Source organism: Helicoverpa zea, chromosome 8 (genome assembly GCF_022581195.2).
Source record: "Helicoverpa zea isolate HzStark_Cry1AcR chromosome 8, ilHelZeax1.1, whole genome shotgun sequence".
Classification (NCBI taxonomy): domain Eukaryota; kingdom Metazoa; phylum Arthropoda; class Insecta; order Lepidoptera; family Noctuidae; genus Helicoverpa; species Helicoverpa zea.
The window spans coordinates 9,856,470-9,871,222 of record NC_061459.1 but is presented as its reverse complement, the minus strand read 5'-3'; the positions used below and the strand labels follow the sequence as shown (position 1 = coordinate 9,871,222).

At 34.7% G+C, this 14,753-nt stretch overlaps 1 protein-coding gene across 1 annotated transcript; it reads right to left on the bottom strand.

The window, feature by feature from the left end:
* Positions 1–11,783: 11,783 nt before the first annotated feature.
* Positions 11,784–13,033, bottom strand: LOC124632796. The gene has a single exon (XM_047167763.1). The coding sequence runs from the start codon at positions 12,936–12,938 to the stop codon at positions 11,784–11,786; it is 1,155 nt and encodes a 384-aa protein (XP_047023719.1). The 5' UTR covers positions 12,939–13,033.
* Positions 13,034–14,753: the final 1,720 nt, after the last annotated feature.

The following is a 14,753-nucleotide window of genomic DNA, read 5'->3' as shown; positions in this document are numbered from 1 at the left end:
TTTTCTTTGTTTTAATTCTGTTAAAAAAACATTGAAGATAACAACATGCAAAGGGTTTAATATTAAAAATATTTGATTACATCTTGGTGACTATTTATAAAAATTGATTCATTTATATAACTTTTTCTTATTGCAAAGTATTCAAAGGTTTTAAAGGAAAGTTCTGTTGCGGTTTCTGATATCTCAAAGAACTGAAGGACATTCTAATCACACCTTTAATCACAATACAAGGTAAAACTGCCTTTAAATCAAACAAATAAACAACTAACCAAGCTGAAAAATCCTACGGTAAGCATAAAAATGCGCAGATATATTTTTGAAGCTATTTTTAAACCAAACTAAAAATAGACTTCTAAATCACGTATTTAAACAGTATTTAATTCCTGAAACAATTGCAATCGCTTTACAGTTAAATTTTTTTGTTATGCTCCTGCCATGAAAATAGAGACCGGTCAATGTGTAATTCAAGAATAAACCCGAAGAATAAACCAGAATAAACCTTGTTTACCTATTAAAATGTTACATTAACATTACGCGCACACTACAAACTTTTAGTCGGCCGATAGTTTGTTTGGGCTCATAAATCAGTATGAAGATGAATGGAAGTACACACGTAACAACGATCAGGTATTTTTCCGGTATCAGACTGACTAAAAACTTTGATTGAATTTACGACTTTTTTTTTAATTATTTATTTGTATTAGGTCTACTTATGGTTTGAAAAAAAAAAATCTGCATGTAAACTCTGTATCTTAATTAAATATTGTGCATTACCGAATCGATGGCGAAATGCACAATTTAAAAAAATCCAACCACCGCATCGGGCCAACAGTGGCCAGTCTGCAATGTGTGGGTACTCCTAATGTCTGCATAGTTCATGATCTCATTGAAAGCGTCAAGTTTGAAGAGTTCTCTCAGATGTGCTGGAGTACTGTTCAAAGTTAGAAGGTCGGCAACAAGGTACCTTGTCGGTGGTTCCTCAAACATTTTACTCTGATTAAATTAAACTTTCGAAATAACATCAACCGATCTTGTGTCTGTTTAGTTTGTTTAGCAAATGGTGAGAGGATTTTTTCGATGGTTGAATTTTTCTTCTAGTTTACAAGATTGGTTTGTTAATTAGTGTGCGATGTATATTCGCACACTAATTCTTAGAAAATACAATTATTATGCTTTGTACGAAAACAGCGTGCAAGAGATCTTCACAAGTTTCCATCAGAATGATGTAATAAGGAAACTTAGACACCCAAGTATTTCAATAAGCATTGATCAGTATATCACACATAGCTAAATCAGGATCACGACTCAGTGATCAGTCAGTTACTATAGACGTAGAGTGTTGCCAACATAATGCCGGTATCTAGTCGTGACGTCACAAAGCTCCGTGCGCTGCTATTGGCAACACTGAATGCATTGTGAGGAGTCTGACTATCATTACAGAGAAGGTTGGCTTTGTGTCTTTAGCTCGAATTTGTGCTATTGAAACTGCGAAAGCTATAGTAATGGGAGGTGGGCATTTGGTCGATGAATCCTTGCAAGTATATTTTAATTTATGGAGTTTTTCTTAGATGTAATTAATTTTAGAAAATACTAATATTAATTTATTTATTTTCGATAAACTAAATTTCATGATGTAAATGCTGCATTACTCGTAAACACTTAAAAGTATTTATAGACTACCTAGAAAAACAATTTTAAACAGCAAACACTTATACATTTTTTATTTATTTTTAGAGCTCTTAGAAATGAAAATACAACTTTCATATTCTCTCTAATGACTTTCTATATCCAAATAAACAAACACAGATCTAAGCTGCAGTGCAATCTTGCTCTAATATTAATAATGAATGAATATCTCGTATATTGCGTGGTTGATGTAAGTCCTGTGATACACAGGGCGTCTCTCGCTTTCAATACGGTCTCACGTTGCACTCTCACTTGAAATTAATCTGCAAGAAGCCACTGCGGTGACTATTTACAAAGCATCCCCGGAGCGTATTTCCCTTGGCTCTTCATTCTGCTTGCAATGTCGCAGGGTTGTCAGCGAACAAAGTGCACAAAAAAGGGTTTGAATTGTTTTTTTTTATTTGAAACTTTTATCTAAGTATAGTATAGTTATCTTAGTATAAAAATATTGATATATAACCATGTGTCAATGTCTACTACCACAGTAACATGGCTTGTTTTAAGTTGCCAAAATGGAACACGAAAAGGAAGGCACTTGCCTTATACGTTCTGTAATATTTTTTTTAGGAGAGCCATAAATTTGTTTAATAATAATTTTTACATCCAATGAACAAGCAACCCCCAATAAATATGTGCCCGAAGTCGTATATCGAAGCCTCGATTCAATAAATGATTTTATTTAAAAACCCTCGAGCAAGGCGTGCGAACCCTAGGTGTATTTCCAACAAGGCTCGTAGACATGAGTAAATAATTTTGCTGATTACCGTGCACCGTCTTCGTGCAAAGCGACGGAGTTGTCGTCTCGACCTCGACAAAAATATTAAAGTCCCCTTTCCCGACTGTCGACGGCCTCTCATAGTGCCCTCAAGTTCTCGCAATCGGAACCGTCTCGATATTACTCGAAAAGCAAATTGATTTCCCGTTATGTATTTCGAGAAATGCAGCTTAATACGAATTCAGGTAAGTTTGCACGATTCTCGATTCCGCAACGAACTGGATCTGTATCGAAAAACGACAGTTTACTCAGAATTGCTAACTATATTTGACACGATTGTATTATTGATTGCAACATCGCTTTCGCAGTTTGTTTTGTAAATGTTAGTTCAGTAGATTGCTTTGGAGACTAGTTTATGTACTAACGTTTTGAACTTTCGTATTTACTTACGTCACAAATTATTTCCAGATTGAAAAATATTTTTTATTTTATTTCTGTTTCACCGCTTGCTGCCTAAATTGTTATTTATTTTCATGAAATATGACGAACTGGACTTTAAGCTGCGTTAGTAAGCCATTGATATTGCGATTCATTTTCATCGAAATCCACTAAAAACAAAGCACTTAAACCGCGCTGTTCATTATAATGAACATGTTTATCACGACTTTAAACATTAATTAAAAACATGCTGCAGTTAAAATCCACATAATCAAGGTACAATATAAATATAGTTGTTTATTAATTGGTTTATTATTAACTAAATGAAACTAATGAAAAATGAATAAACTGGCCAATTCTTCGGGAGTTAAATACAAACAGAGTAGACTAATTACAAAGCTTTGTTTACTCACTTTAAAATAATAGAATTGCAGAACGAACAAGCCGAATAATCGCCAAGCTTTACAACACACACAGAAATATTCTCATCTGTTAAAATGAATGTTGGTTTTGAAGAAATTATTGTGGCAATGTAAAGGCTGGCGTCCATTAAGAGATAAGTTTACTAAACTACATATAAGATAAATGTGTCCGATGACAGGGAAGACGAAGAGGGTAAGTTTGCTGGACGGTTTGTGTCGTGTAGCGTTGTATATCTTCATTGCGCTCAGCTATCAGTATTCTGTAGGCTTTAGGAATCGGGACGTATGTGGGGAGAACAATTAAATTTCACAGGTAGAGGTTGGGGTCCGAGAAAATGTAATAAGCGAGTCGCCTCGGACCAAATATTTAGACTTTGGTCTGCGGCCACGTCGTTGGAGGCATTACGGGTGTTTATTTAAGTTGACAACAACTTAATGGCTGCAATGTGTCTTTTTGAAGAAGCGCGCTAAATTTCTTCGTGAAGTTGTCTTATTTTGTTACGAAGTTATGGTTTCTATTAAACTCGTTTTAAATAAGAAACTACTTTTGAATGTAAGTCTGTTTTATAGTTTTGCAGTTTAGGTTATTTTTTCATACATTAAGATATAGTATATAGTAGTAGTATATGTATATAGATATACTTAATTAATAAAATAATTCCAAGTTATAAGAACTATTGAACAGTGCATCCATATACATTTAGAATTTCCTTTCATAAACTCATTCCAATACACCCGACTTTAATGGCCCACCGATTTTCTATTAATACAACATTCTTTCAATCCTGTTTCAATTCCTGTTTCCCATTACATTTCTGTTGTTATTCGTAAGCTCGCGTTGTTTATTAAAAAGGCTAAAACAAATACGTGGCTGTTTTTCTTTTGTGCATAACGTTTGCCTTTTTCGAGCAACCCCTTTCAACTTCTGAAGTGGATAAAAGAAAAGCTGGAGAAACATAACTAACGTGAAAAACGGTTTTATGATTCTTTTAATTTCGTTCGCTGTATGTTTGTTATTAAATGTAATTAGTTGAAGGTATGTTGTTTCTTCTTAGTGTATGTTGGGATTGGAATAATGAATAGTGTTAGTTTTTTTAATTGTTGTAAGGTTTCATACTTTTGTTTGTAAGTTACCTATATTTATTCACTAGAAGTACGTGTTTCAGGTGTTTCAATAAATTAAATACATTTTGATTATTTTACAGAAACAATGGATAAACACATTATTACAGAATTCTCCTTAGATTCTGTCTCTAGAGACCCATCAGCCAGACAATGTGATAATATCGAGCAAAGTTACGTTCTGAATCGGGTGCTTGATCGAGCCGCCATCAAGAGTCTTCTAAGATGTCGGTAACGCTCTCAGATGTTAGGCTATGTTGTCACTACAATTGATATTACCTGTGTACTATAGGGACGATATTATGTTTGTGTTGACAAGTTCTTGTGGTAAATCGAGAGACAAATACTTCAAAATCTAATTCAGAGTCAATTTCATTTATTAGTGTGATTTTTGGCACATTTTTATATGAGATTGTAACTATAATCAAATTAGATCCTCAAAAATCTACCTTGAAGGTGTGTAAATTAAATTTGTATATTTTCCCTTACATTATTAAGTATCCTTAAGAAACAATGTATAGATAAACACCCTATTACAGAATCCTTCTTAGATTCTGTCTCTAAAGCCCCATCAGCCAGACAATGTTATAATATCGAGCAGTATTACGTTCTGAATCGGGTGCTTGATCGAGCCGCCATCAAGAGTCTTCTAAGATGTCGGTAACGCTCTCAGACGTTAGGCTATGTTGTCACAACAATTGATAGGTACCTGTGTACTATAGGGACGATATTATGTTCGTGTTGACAACCCCTCGTGGTAAATCAAAAGTTAGGATAAGTACTTCGTTTTCTATTTAGGACAAAATCCTTAGTAATATTCTAAATGATAAAGTAACTTTGTCCCAATGTCAGTCTGTCTGTCTATTCCGCCGAGTCTACTGACCCGATTTCAATGAAGTTTTGTACACGGATGTACTGAGGACACGGAAAATTTATGAAATCCAGTTAATTCTACCACCTCTGAGGGCATTACCACCTCTGAGGGCATGAGATTTGTAGTAGATATAGGTTTTTTGTAAAAACATATGTATTTACAATTAAAGTGTAGATTAAACACTTGATTTCAAATAATAGGTATTATTACATAAACTACAAAGTAACGAATTGTGTTAATAGGTGATATTAAATTCTAATTCAGCTTAAACGCACTGCGCTGAAAGCATTAATAACTGACATTATGTGATTAACTAAATAGTATGTACGGTAACGGGCGAAATTTTGTCTTTATTACTTGTGCTGTAACATCATAATTCTATTTCGAAGAGATTATAGACAGGGAAATGTTAGGGTCCACATTGGCCTGTAATAAATTTAAAAGTTCCTTAAAAAGATGAGAGTATTGCCACTTTTTTTGTGTACGTATGCTGTCAAACAAAGGATAAAAAAGGAACAGACGGATCACGAGTAAAACTCTAGTTTCAATACCTTAAATTCGTAATACGAACCCAGGTACTCACACTGATGTATGGCTTTATTGTAGTCATCGGAAAGAATGCAACAACAACAATATTCATAAACATTGTATTTATAATACGCATAAATTAACGCAAAGTGCAAAATCTTAAATAACAACGAAACGCACCTACATTTTAATTGAACAAAACACACAAAAACAACACACATACTCAAACAAAATCTTCAGCCACATATTTCTACATATTCCATTGTTTATATTTACCCTAAAGACAGTGCATAATACATTATTATTGTACCGTATTTCGACTGTTGACGGTACCCGCAACTCCGTGAAGGTTTACCAACGATGTTTGCTGAAATACCCCAGTGAGGCACGGATCAACGAATGTCAATGAATGCTCATTGGTACACAGACATCATGTAAATGAATTAAAGTAAATAATATTTTATTAATAAACCCTCTTTTACTTTAATAAATGATTCGATATGGTGAAATGGGCTCTTTTCCTTGATTCGTTGTGAAATTATTTCGGTTTTATTTTATTTTATCTGTGTGTAAAAATGAATTTTGTTAAATTAATAGAGTTTTCTCTTTTATACGTAAAAGGGGTTTTTATTGCAAGATAAAATTCTGCAAATCACACTAAATGACTATACAATGAGTGGTACCACTTAACAAATATCTTCATAGACTTCATCTTAATTCATGTCTTGAATATGCTATTTACTAACTGACGTTACTACCAGCCACAACTACACATAAGTGGCTGCTACGAAGCATGCATGAACAACTGTATCGACCACGCATGCACAGTTCTGCTATAACCATAACATAGTATGTACGCTTCAATAGTTACCGTTAGTGACCGACCATTGCTTATGAAGACGTTAGGGTTCAATTCACTTTATAGTTTCGTAGCGTTTATTAGTGTACTACGAAGTTGCTACGAATGCTACGGTGGCTACGGTGCTACGAACAAGAATGATGAAATCATTAGCTGAGAATTTAATAACAATTTTGATATGCTTAAAGATAGAACAACTAGAATAGGGCAACTAGAATCAAACTTAGTTATATTTTTGACGATCACAAGTGCTTGTAAAGGCCTAAATGAAATAAATGATTTGATAATAAATAAAACTTTTTGCTTAATAATTTGTTATACTCAAAAAATAATCCAAAAGTGCCTACTTACTAACTAGAAGCCTAAAATGTTGAACATGAAAAATCTTGCGCCTTTTATATAACAGCGGTAAACTTGAAAGTCCTCAGTAGTAATTAAAAACGTAGCTTAGCATAAAGTATGGCAATTGCTCAATGTCGACTGCTCGACTTTTGAAAATTTATTTCACCCCGAAAACTTCTTACTACTTAATTACCTACTATGAATTTTATTTTCTTTGGGCAGCATTCACTAAATACTCTGAGAACTTACAAATGGCTCGATTGCTGCATTAAAATTAATTGAAGGAGAACTTATAAAATAGTGAGGCGAATTTGTAAAGACATCATTACTCTTTAGTTGAAGAACTGAATAGCGGAGTAAATATATTTTCAAGTTGGATAAAAGATAAACTAAGATTCTACAATACACCCAATTTATATGTTTTTCTATTAGTTATTCAATTTGCAATTGGTTTTAGTTATAGTTAGTGTTTTTTTTTTGTTTTACTAGAATAGTTTTTTATATGTATTGTAAATATACCTATGGTTTTCATCATGAAAATATCCCCATTTGCAATTTTATTATTGACCCAAAAAATACCTCTACCCAAGTTCTTAACACATCGTTGTCAAAAAGTAATATGTACGGATTACCATACATGAGGAGTTGACACCAGAAGTATTTGACTTGAGCTTACTTTACGTACTTCAAGTTAATATTAGCATACGCCCAATAAAAACGTTGCTTCTTTTGAAATTCCGTTCATGAATCCGCCCTAATATCGGAAAAGATATAAATGGTATAGATAGATCAACAGTACGTTAAATAAATAGAAAGAAAAATCACGTGTGAGATAGATATAGAAAAACTATGACAAATGTGAAGTATTGAGAACACTGATAGAATATAAAGATGTTATATTCAACATGTTGTCAATAATTTTGATTTCAGTACAAAAAAGAAACTGAAATGTTACGTTACAAAAACTGTAGGTATATCATTCGACTCAATTATGACTTTAAAACGACTTCAATACTTTCGAATAATATCTCATTGAAAATTAGATGACGGAATTCACATCTTGCGTAGACTGCCCCCACGTGGGTGGTTTCAAGCCATAAAAACACTCTTAACCCATGCCTTAAAAAAACAAACAAACGTGGAAATCATAAAAATATTCCAAAGACACATAACCATGTACTCGTGAACTCATTTCCTTATTTAGGCTACATAATAATTTTCTTTGGCTTTTCAGCAACTTGTTAACGTTACTCTCTCGTTTCCTTATAACTCAATTACCTACTTATTCTTATGGAACAACAAAACCCTTAAGCGAGCATCTCAACATAGCTTATTTAAGTTTACGTCAACGAAAATTTATAGCTCACGTGGATATAAAGTAGTGAACATACCTATATAATTTACGTAGATAAACCTACAAACACCCACGCAACGAGATAATCCAATTTTCCCCTCTAGTATGGAACCTATTCTCGCGGGTTTGACTCTTATCTATACAGGGATACGCTACCAAAACAAATCACCAACGAGTCTTGATAGTCGGGAACAAGTTTTTCATTAATATTCTATTCATATTCAAATCTGATTCGACAGGCGTTATCGCGCAGTGTTTGAGAATTCGGATCACGCGCCTGTTCGTCTCGCGAACCACGAATATCATGGATATCGAAACTCGTGATTGGCTATATTATCAACGTTAAACATGACGGTGTGATTTAAACAGCCATTGTTTGTTCGTTTGTTAGTATATATTGTCCTGATTTGTATTTTGAACTGGAAAGGGCTGTTTACGTGACAGAAGACAGTTTTTCCTGTAAAAGTGGCTTGTCTTGATGTTTTTTACATGCTAATCGTGTCGATACGAGCTGTTTGATAACGCTTGAGGCAGCATTTTATTGCGAGGAATTTTAATGCGATAGCAAACAAATAATAAATCTTACCAAATTAGGACTTTTAGTGCAATTCACGATGGGATTAGTCGTGGAAGTAGTTATAATGAAGTATTTTAACACGATATTAACTGATTCGTACCAATACTGTCTTTTCAACAGTCAAAACATTTTAAAAAGATAATAAAAGCCATGAATGACAATCCTGAAAATATGTGATAGCTAATTTCTCATAGATGTAAAGCAAAGAACATTTTACGATGGACATCGAGCGGGGACCCATTACAGGGCTCTTTTATTTTTTTATGCTGATGCTTTCATTTCGAGTTACGAGCCTAAGGTCTATTGCACGGAGGGCCCTTATCGTGTACTTTTCATTTGTAGGTTAAAAATTAATGTTCACTGTTAAACTGATGTTTTATAATGATTTTCGAAATGAGCGGCATAATTATTTGAATCACTTAACGTATTATTATTTGAGTATATGTGACTAAGGCTTAAACATATTTTAGAGGTACCTGTATCAATTTAATTTGTAACTCTTCCATCCGTGATGCGTGTAACCAAACCACATCATTTAAATCCATTTTCAAATGAAATTATATACAAGAGGAGCGTTGAATGTAAAGACTTTATTCAAAGATATCCCCCGTAGGGTTGGCATTTAACAAAATATTTTCCGCGTCGACATAAATAAATTACGTTTGTTATGGATGAATTTCTAACATTCTATACTTAGTTAGTAAATGTTTTTCAATTCAAGAATCTGAAGTCAAGCTTCAGATTCTTGAATTGAAAAACATTTGTGCTCATTTCGATTATTAATTTTGGTTCCAAAAACATGCACCACTTTAGCAAGTAATTTAAAATATAAATGAGTGTTTCTAATTTTGTCAATTAGTTTAGTAAGTAGTGTCTGAAAATACCTGTTAATTAATTCGTTGATACAGTTCATAAAAGATTTCACTTAATATCAACATAGCTCCTACTTCTACCACCTACGGTGTCCCAATAATTTCTATAAATAACCTCAATTCTATAAACTAAAATACGTCAAAACGACAACCCTTTCAATAGCAGAAATCGGTCGAATTCCAATACCGTAAAGCATTCATGATTCATGTTTATTCAAGCGTTGTGGCTCAGTCGCCCGTAAACCTGTTTACCGACTTTGTAATTATAATCCCGCAGCTTTATAATCATCGCCTGTCATTGAACTGATGGCCAAAATGGGGATATGCGATTTCATAATCGCTGTGAAAACATTATGGAACGATATGGGGTGATTTTCAGTCATTATGTTGGTGTGTAACGTTTTTTAATGACTTTTTAATAAAATTCGAAGAGAAATTACAGAATAGTAGTATTACTTTTGATCTGCTACCTTTTGAATGGAATAATTATTTGTAACTTTGAGTTTTAGTATTGCTATTGAACAGTGCTTAGCAAAATTTATATTAGTTTTTATGCTTCAAAACGAAGGTTTACAAAATCAAAACTCAGACTTGAGAATCGTAGCATTAGAATCTCAAGAAAAAAAATACCTTAATTTGAAAGTAAATGAAGAACTAAAACAATTTGCTTAAGTGCAATTAAATGATAAATGTGTATTTAGTAATAAGCGAGTAAATGTTGCATCTACTGGGATTGTGCGAACTAGCGAAGATAAATGGAATGAATGTCGCTCTGGAGGCTTGTACCTGACAGCTATGAAATTATAGCAAACGCTTATTTTGGTACTGAGGATATCTTTGGAAATGGAACTTTACAGTGACGAGGTCATCAACCTTTTAATCTGTAGGGAATAAATTATATTCGGAACTTTGTCTCTTCTAAATGTACCTAACATTCATCTTCGTACGATTTTTTCATTATGGTAACTCAGTACCTATCTACTTATAACAATTCATAAGGTTCAATAACCGACATAACAGACAAATTGCGTCTTTAAAATTTCCATTAACATAATACGTCTTCTGCAAGAAAATGTAATTTGCCCATGATCTTATGATCAAAAATTCAATGTTCGAAAAAACCTTCTTTGATGTTATTAATATTAACAACATTTTTTTGACATTATAAAGCACGGTACACTGATAAAAGGTAATTAAGTATTCTGTTACAAAATAATCGAGGAGACTGAGTACTAAATAATTTGTGGAACTAAAATGTTCTGCGTTTTAAAAGGTCTAATAAAATAACAAGAATGCTTTTTCATTGTTCTTTAAATATTAAAATGTTACTTTTCAGGAGCTCATTAATGTACCTAGTTTTTGTTGTTCTGTGTAAAAATAGTTGTAGATATACATACTCGGAGCTGTTTAAAAAGTTTATAATTAATACCTAATGATTAATTTTCTGTTACGAAAACTGACCCTTGTCAAGGTTCCTTGTCAACCAACAGACCGTATACAAATATACCTAAACCTAGCATTTATAAACATATTCTCAAATACATATAAATTGGGAGTCAAGACTATAAATAACTTTGTGACCTTAGTATATTACTTAGGTTAAGCTATAAGTAAATATTTTTTTCACAAGTTACATTAGAAATTCACTTCTTATACTTTTGTGATGCTAACCATAACACCTATATTTTAAGAATATTTTATTTTGTGTCATTCGTAGCCTACATATTAAAAGCATATTTATAACACTAAGAAACCAATTTCAAAATTTATGGTTACTCTGATCTGATCTATAACGAAAGTGCGCTAAATAAGAGTATCTTTTTTTCTTTATTTTTTTTTTGTAAATTTTATTTATTTTTTTTTTATTTATTTATTTATTTATTTGTTTACCTCAGGCAACTAGGGCCCATAGAAAGTACAATACATACATAATTTAATATTGCAATACTTATAAACTAATACATATAAAATAACAATAATCAGCAAAACAATTTCTATTTGTTAACACGAATAGGCGGTGTCGTGTTGCACTGCGTGGTGTCGCGTAGCCTCCCGCGGAACCGCCGGAAAACGACACCTTTCGGCCAAAACGCTTCTTGGAACATGTCGAGATGCTGAGTCGGCACACGTACCACAAACGATTTGAAATTTGTGTTGTGTCTGGGCTCCAACCTCTCGACTCTTAAGGTCCAGTTCGTCTTGACTCGTATATACTCCACGATCTCCTCGACCTTCGTGGAGTGATGTAAACGCGAAACATACAGCTGCGTCGTCGGTATTGCGGGGCGCAGCAGCATGTTCGGACCAGTCAACGCAGTTCCGCATTGATTTCGGCTAGATGGCTTCTTCTTCCTTCTTTCCACCTTGACGAAACCATCTGCATCAGCTTTCCCTTTACATGGTACAGATTGTACCGTACCTCGGGTTCCTTCGGGCTGATTTTGTATCGCCACATTAGCTTTAGGTGGCCGTTGGACGGGATCTCGCTTTACGGCATCCGAGTAAACACGTCCAAGCCTAGACGTGCTTACATTCGTCGGCGTCCCGAAGGCAGGGGACGCGGGGAGGGCGGGGCACGGTGACGCATCGCTAGTAGTGGCGACGGCAGGCGACGAGTGCAATTTTGCTGACTCGGCGCACTGCGGCGATGCGTTGACCTGTCCGTGGCGTGTGTTGTCGCTGTTGGCATGCGCGTGTGACCTACATACAGAGTTTCGCAATTCTGCTACCTCGCTACGTAGATCACAGATGGTGGATTGTGATGCCTCCAGCTTCAATTGCAGCTCGACCAGGCTGGACCTCATACTCGTGATGTCCTTTAACAGCCTGGTGACGTCGACGTGATCGAAAGTGACCGGGGGCAGCTTCCGCAAGTCCTTTGCCACGAACGTTGGCACGTCGTCCGGGTCGGTCTCCTTCAACAGCCTTATAGTGTCTTGGAGACTCCTCTCTCCCTTTTCATCTCGCCTGCGGGTCGGCATTCGGTCTGCCATTTGCAGCGACTCGTACAACAGCTTCTTTGCGCTGCGTATCTCCTCCTCGGTGAAGTTTGAGGTGCAAATCTGCGTCACACTGACCTCATCCATGACGTCCAGCTGGTACTGTAGGAACGCCAGGACCTCGTTCGCCACGAGTTCTTCCGAACGCATGGTATCGACTTAGCGGCGGCTGACGCCGCGCTCGGCACGAAATTAAAATAATTTCTGCGAACAGTGCAAACGCGTCCGAAGTCAACGAATGAACGCGATACACTGACAAGGGAATGCTCCTCAATAGCTCAGCATAGCTAGGAGCCATCGTAAAATATTTTACAACCTTCTTAAATCGAACATTATCGTTCCACGAAATTCCCACGAGGTTTCGCGACGTTCCCTTATAATATTTTGCATTATTTCGGTCGTTTCAAACAAGTATGCTATGAATTTAAATGTATTTTACATTATCTGTAATTGAGGCGCTAAATTACGGAGTTGCGTGATTCTTGCTTTAGAAATGGACACCTTGTTATGGGTATGGCTCTTTAATAAATTCGATTTAAAAAGAAGTATTATTCGTGGACAGTGGTGTCTAAAGTATAGAATGATTTGTCAGATCATCAGCTTAAAAGAAGCAATCCATTCTTTAACAAACGCACTGAAACAACCATTAAGGCAATCAATAAGAAATATCGTTCTACATTTTTTAAAAGAAAATATTATGTGAATATTTTACGTAATCCAAGAAAATTCTGTAAACAATCTACCTAATACTCAAACCTCTTACTAAATTGAAAACTACAGTTTAGCTCGTCACAAATGTCGATCGTTCACGTTTAGTGGAAGCTCCACTATATTTAGTACTACAAATTGCATTTAATAAACCTTAATTGGACCAGCCACGAATGTTACTTAAATATTAACTTCAATTGCTTAATGTGGAGTGTATGGCACATACGGAATGCTGGTTTTAATGTAGGTATAAGTTTCATAACTTAGGATACTTTAAGAAGTCAATGACCCTACGTTTTCACATTGTGCAATGTATGTACCTTATTTATTCCCCCCCTTGAGAAATGTGTGGTCTTCGGTTCAATTATGTGCTGTTTGACACAACATATATTTCAGGTCAAAATACACAATTTTGAAGTGAACCCATAAGTTGTGCGTAAGCATGACAAAACAACAAAATAATCCAGAATAAATTCATCTTAAATACCACATTTGTTGTACTTTATGTGTCAAGTACTATTTACATGTTATTCTAGCGAAGAATCTGGAATCAGCTTGTACTAAACATTGTGGGACGACGGTTGACGTTAAAGATGAAATATTTGCCGCGATTTATTTGCACGCATGTCGCGACGTGTAAGCGGCCGTTTATCAATATGCCCTTTGGCGGATCTTAGATGCGGCGTGCGAAAACATAGCGAAAACATACGAGACATTTAAAATTACAGTAGCGTGAGAACAAAATCAGCTATTCATACTTATTTTATACTCTTTAAAAAATTAACTGTTGGGTAGGTACGTTGATGATCAATCAGAAATCAATTTTTAATTTATAAATATTTATTAGGCGTTTCTCATCTGAACTGTTTAATTTATTTAAAAGTGGTTTCATTGTATTTTGTTTTCAATTTACATAAATAGGATTTAAAATACATTTAAATCCAATATAAAAATTCTTAAAGTAAGTAGCGAGGCAACGACTTATTTATGTAAGCTATTTTGAAAATTAAATCCAGTTTTGCGTAAACAAAATAAGATAAAAATAACTTTATTCCACCGTGACGAAAAATAACTAGAACTTGAGTTTTATGACGACAGTGTACAGTATATTTTAAAAGTCGTGGTGGCCTAGTGGGTAAAGGACCAACCTCTCAAGTATGAGGGCGCGGGTTCGATCCCAGGTCAGGCAAGTACCAATGCAACTTTTCTAAGTTTGTATGTACTTTCTAAGTATATCTTAGACACCATGGACTGTGT